The following is a 5,905-nucleotide window of genomic DNA, read 5'->3' on the forward strand; positions in this document are numbered from 1 at the left end:
TCCCTCCTGCATAGCCCTGATAAAAATGCTTGTTCCAATTTTGAAGGAGGAATAATTAAAGTGAAGTTGTTTATCCCCATCCTGGACTGATGGGTTTAGTACCCAGTTTAGTAAACAAGGACATTGAAGGACAATTGGCTCTGGCATGTATAAAGGAAGGGGTGTAATGTGGGAGAAGTCAATACGTGATTGCATCCTATAATTGTACTAGCTGAAAGATTGTCAAAGCCTTTTGAAACCCTGGGGTTTTGTGTCTTCTTCAGTGAAAAGAGTTGCCTTTTCTCTCAGGAGGCTGCAATGTTAATGTGACAGCAGGAAACCAGCTTAATGACATGGAGCAGGGGGAAATAATTATAAATAAGTTGAACTTATTAGAAATCAGAGGCTTTCAAACTTGTAAATTTTATAATTAAAACAACTGGCTAATTAAGCAGTTTAACCACTGGTAATATGACCAAAACCTTTCATTTAAGGGAGAAAATGGTTAATTTAACAGTAGTTTGAATTAGCTTCTTAATTAACCAGCTGCTCTAATTGTAGGAATTGCCCTAAACTAAATTTGAAAATGCCTCCTTGCCAAGGAATTCTAGTAGATGAGAGGCCGAGGCAAGCATTTGCAGCAGTCACCTGAGATGTGTCATCATCTCAAAGATCACTTTTGGTTCTGCTGTTTGAAATCACTGGTAGGTTATTGAGTTTCTGTGTACTTAAAGGTGGTGTCTGGCATATAGTTTTCCTTTTTATTTACAGAAAAGGTTTTATATAATGGAGGCATGTGAGAGTTATAACCATGAAGTAAATTAAACTCTTGGTGATTTTTGTACGTTTCGAGCAGCAGAAGTGTTTCCCAAAGATGGCGACATTTGAGCTGACCCTGGAGGCTGTGCAGGATTTCACCAGTCAGAGAGGTGCATTCTCACCAAGGGGGACTGCCCAGCATGGCACAGAGGCATGAAAACTGTATGGGTTATACAGAATGGCAAATGTAGATTTGTGGCCGAGAAGCAAGGTTTTAAAGGCCTGGAAGAGTGGGAGGATGAGGAGATGAAGTAGTTGGAACTAGATTACAAAATCAGGGTTCTTAATTGCTTACCTAAGGAGTATGAACTTTGGGCAGTGGGAAACCATCAGACATTTTGAAACATGGCAAAGACCTTCCCTGTCTCATTCATTGGTGTCTTCGTAGTGACTGGTACAGTGTCTGGCACATAGTAAGTATTTTTTTAAAAGTGTATGTGTGATGAATAAATGAATAAATTAATGAAAGTGTATAACATGATTAGGTCTGTGTTTTAGAAGGATTAATTTGTCAGTTCTAGAAGGTGGAATAGAAAGGGAGATGTGGATACAGTGAGATCACCAACAACAATTTAGCCAAAGCTACCACTTGAATCTCCTTACCCTTCCGTTCATACTTTCTTCCCACCCCTTTTCCACACAACAACCAACGTGATCTTTTAAAAGAGATATCAGACATATAATTTCCCTGCTTATGGCTGTTCATTCTGAAATCCAAATCCTTAACAAAGCCCAGTGTTGTGTGTTCTGACCCACTGCTCTAGTCTCTGGTGCATTCTCTGACCCTCTCACTTTGTGTCAGTCACACTGACAGCCTTTTTGTTCCTTGCATATGCCAAGCTGTGTCCCACATTGGGGCCTTTGCACCTGCTATTTCCTCTGCTTGTAACATTCATCCTCTATCTTTTTATCTAATAAACTCCTATTTGCCTTTCAGGTCTCAGTTTATTTTATATATTTTTTGAATAGAAAATATATATACATGAACAAGTTTTAAAAGATACGAAAGAATATAAAATAAACAGTTAGTCTCCCTTTCCTCCTGCCTTCTAGCCACTTCCCCTCCCTGGAAATAACCACTATTTCCCAATATTACTATTTCCCTCTAAATTCTAGTCTCGGTTCACATGCTATTTTTTCAGAGAGGCCTTCCCTGATACTCCAATCTAAAATATATCCACTAATTGTATTGCCATAGCCCTTTGTGCTTTTTCTTTTTATTATTTATCACAATTTGTAATTTTATATTTATTTTGTGACTATTCTGTTAATGATTCCTTCCTCCCACTAGATTGTCAGCTCCATAAGCAGAATTTTGTTGGCCCTGTCCACTTTTATATTCCCAGTGCCTGGCACATCATAAATACTCAATAATTAAGCCCTTCCTAAGCTTTGTCTGTTTCTGTAAACTCATTTCTTGCCACCCTGCTCCTCATGCTCTGCCTTAAAATCCTCTCTGGCTCGGCCCTTCTGCATACCGTGTTATCTCCTCAGTAACTCAGTCATCCTTCAGGTTTTACTTAAAAGCCACCTGCTCTAAGAATCTTTTCCCAACACCTCAAGTCAAACTTCAGTGCCCTTCTCGTGTATATAGCCCTTATCACCCTGCATTGGTATTACTGTCTCTCCACTAGAACATAGGTTCTGTACTGCAGCAACATTTTCCATTGTTGTAGCCTCAGTTTCCAGGGTATTGCATGGTACCAATCAGTCCTGCTATAGCAATTGAGTTGGTCATATACTATGCAGCTTTAGTGTGTGCCATACATGTGGTTGTGAGGGTAAAATAGTTGCTGACTACCCTGATAGGTAATAATAAATATTTGTTGAATGAGTGAACATGCTCTAGAGAGTTCAGCACTTTTAGGAGGTCATATTTTGAGGTGATAATAAAATCTGATTGGATAAGATTAATTTGCAAGGCTCTAGTCTGAGGATCATTGTATACCCATCAAGAAGATTTGGGTATCACCTCCTTGGGTGAGGCCCCAGGTTGCAGAGTTGGAACCCAAAGGCTGAAAGGGTCAAAGGTCTCAGAGCCAGAGAGATAGAATTGGGACAGTGGCCAAGAACACACCTCAGTTATGTTCAGTTCTGTTTGGGAACTTCTGTCAAAAATATCTCCTTCTTCCTCGCATGGTAAACTCTTCTCTTTCAAGAATGCAGCTTTTACCTCCTTGGAACCTCTTCCTCTGCACCCTTCTCCACTCCTACCCCCACTCCCCAAGGCAGAATTAGTTGTTCCTTCCTCTGGGCACTTACTGCCATGCTTTCATCTCTATTATAGTATTTTGTACATCACAAGGTAATTATCTGATTTCCTATCACCCTTCCCAGTATACACCATCTCCAGGGAAAGTAGCATATTTTAGTCATCTTTGTCCCAGTGTTTATACAGTTGTGGCATGTAATAGTAAATATGGACTAATGTATATCATGTAAAGGATCCATGATGTCCCAGGGTTGTCTGGATAAAACAGTGTGGATTGTAAATGCAGGATTGACTGTGAAGCCAGTCTCTGATTGGCCTGGCACAGAGCAGACCTCTTTGGAAGCCCATTTTAGAAAAGAGAAACTTAAGAAACATTCCTCTTGATGTCATTAGACCTTTCCACACTATGTTTCATTCAGCCCCCCAACAGAGTGGTGGCCCTGGGGAGATGAAAGCAGAACCATAGGAGCTGAGAGGAAAGGGAGCAGAACCTAGGACAAGTACTTCTGCAGAACGTGGACAGCAAGCAAGACAGACATAGCAGAGCTGTATAGGGCTGGTTCCAGCGAAAGAGTAGAGATAAGGAACTGAGATCTGAACTATGAAAGATCAGATCTAGTTAGATTTTATATGCCAGAAATTCAGATGTTATATCACTTTTGAGCACAGGCTGTTCAGCCAGATAGACCTGGGTTTAAACTGCAGTTCTGCTTCTTACTTGCTGGATGACCTTGGCCAATTCACCATATTTTTAGAGCTGTAGTTTCTTTATTTGTAAATGAGGATAAAAATAATGAGGATTAAAGGAGAATATGTATATATCAGCAAGCTCTGCCTTGAAGGGGGATCTGCGTAGCACATTTCAGCCTACTGTAATGAATATGTATATGGAGATCCTATTTTATACACACTGTACATTAAGTTTTTGTTTTTATTATTATTCACTTAACACTGTGTGTTAGAGATTGTTCTGTATCAACACAAGTAAATCGAAGTAGATCATTTTTGAAATTTTGTGGAAATCTGTGATTGTCCTCTTACTTGGTTATATTTGCCACCTGTCTCTTTCTCTATACAATCCACAGTAGAAGAATTATTGCCTGTAGAGGGACAAGAGAAAACAAGAACCCTGTGAGAATGCATTTCGTACCTCTAAGCCACCAGTGGCTCTAGCAGGAGAGAATTTCTTGAAGAAAGATAGGTAGTAAAGATTGGATATAGTCCAAGGGCCAAAAGTAGAGGTAAACTGAGAGTCAACCCAGGATCAAAAAATGGCTCTGGTTTTTAAACCAACAAGAAGCCTGCTACCCCCAAATATTCCCAGTCTTGCAGTGGAGAATTTGTCTCCTCACATGTGATCTATCCCTGGAGGAGCTCTGAAACAGGTTTGTCTTATTTTTTTCTCTTTTAGGTGGCATTCTACTGAGTACCAGTCGGCACTACAAGACAAAGCCCACCCATGGCATTGGAAGATACAAGCACCTAATTAAAGCACAGGAGGTAAAGGGGGCGGGAGTCCTTAAGAAAATGAGAGTGTGCAGCTCTTGCTAACACCCAAAGATCAGATGTGCATAGGTTGGAGAATATTGGAGCTGGAAAGGATAGGGGGTTGCCCCTCACTCTTCTCCAGTTACTTAGTTTGAATATTATCCAGAATGGAGATGTTTCTGTAGTCTCCCAGTCTTATTCTTGGGCCAGGATATCACACTGAAAAGCAAATGGTTTGGTTTTATTATTTGTGATATTTTTAAAAAATATCTTCTTAGTATTTACTTAGTTCAGTATGGACCTCACATTGGAAGTGATACATTCAGTTTAGTTGAGTAAATAGTTTGTAGCAAGTAGAGGTGGATTGACATTTTTAGCCAGTAGCTGAGTTTTACAGTATTTGCAGACTGAAAATATGTATGTGTTCCTTTAATCCATTACCACAGATAACTGGGAGTTACTTCTAAGCATTATAAGATTATTTAGACTATTTTTCTGGCCCTAACTGCAGGATTGTGTCTGTAGTGGTTAGATTTTTATGCATGTGCAGAGGATTTTCTGGTGAGGTGAGCACAACACTGGCCTGAAAGTCAGAGGTCTGTCTGGCTTTGGGTCATGATTCTATCCCTTCCTGTAAATAATACAGTTAAGATTTTGCTGTTCTATCTGACGAGTCTTCAACATCACTTTTGGTTCTTTCCTTAATTTAATACTCCCATGTAACTATGCACGTCTCCTATGGCCTCTCTTTCCTTGACAGAAGTTCAATACCACTGTACTTTGGGCCTCAGAAGCCACTCAACTTGCCATGTTCTCCTGAGTATCATCCTTATATCAAGGAATTTCATGAAAGGAACATGCCATATTTGAGGCCTGTATCAGGCAGTCTCCTAGCAGGAAACAGCCCAATGAAAATTGTTTGTAGTGGGAAGAGTACTGAATTGGGAACCAGGAAACTTGTGTTCTAGGCTTGGTTCTGCCGCTTACTAGCTTCATGACTTTGGATTAGTTAACCTTACTAACCTTCTAGGCATGATGTAAAATATTTATGTAAAATATTTTCTACATTGAATTTTCTGGGAAGAGAGCCCATACCTTTTTTCAGACTCTTCAAAAAGGTTGAGAAACTCTGGATTAGAATATCTTTAAGAGGTTTTCGGGTTTGATATCATATAACTCCTATGATGCTATGAAGTGTTTATCGAATATCTACCATGTGCTAGGCACTGTTGGGGGTGCCTTGCCAGATCAGACTGGGTTGCAATAAAATTTTATAAGATGAATGAACAAGACCTGGTTTATGCTCAGAGGGAGCTGGTAAACCATTAGAGATAAGACACAGATGATTATGCTCCCAAGCACAAAGTGACAAGTGCTAAAAGGAAAATTAAAAATGCTGTAAAATAT

At 39.7% G+C, this 5,905-nt stretch overlaps 1 protein-coding gene across 1 annotated transcript in view; it reads left to right on the top strand.

Moving 5' to 3' along the window:
- The window catches only part of MRPL48 (mitochondrial ribosomal protein L48), a 47,263-nt gene that overhangs the window by 19,219 nt on the left and 22,139 nt on the right, over nt 1–5,905 (top strand). Inside the window, exon 4 of the mRNA XM_006926601.3 lies at nt 4,422–4,510. Coding sequence (XP_006926663.1) covers nt 4,422–4,510 — 89 coding nt within the window. The remainder of the gene's footprint in view (nt 1–4,421; nt 4,511–5,905) is intronic.

The sequence above is a fragment of the Pteropus alecto genome, unplaced genomic scaffold (genome assembly GCF_000325575.1).
Source record: "Pteropus alecto unplaced genomic scaffold, ASM32557v1 scaffold7, whole genome shotgun sequence".
Lineage (NCBI taxonomy): Eukaryota > Metazoa > Chordata > Mammalia > Chiroptera > Pteropodidae > Pteropus > Pteropus alecto.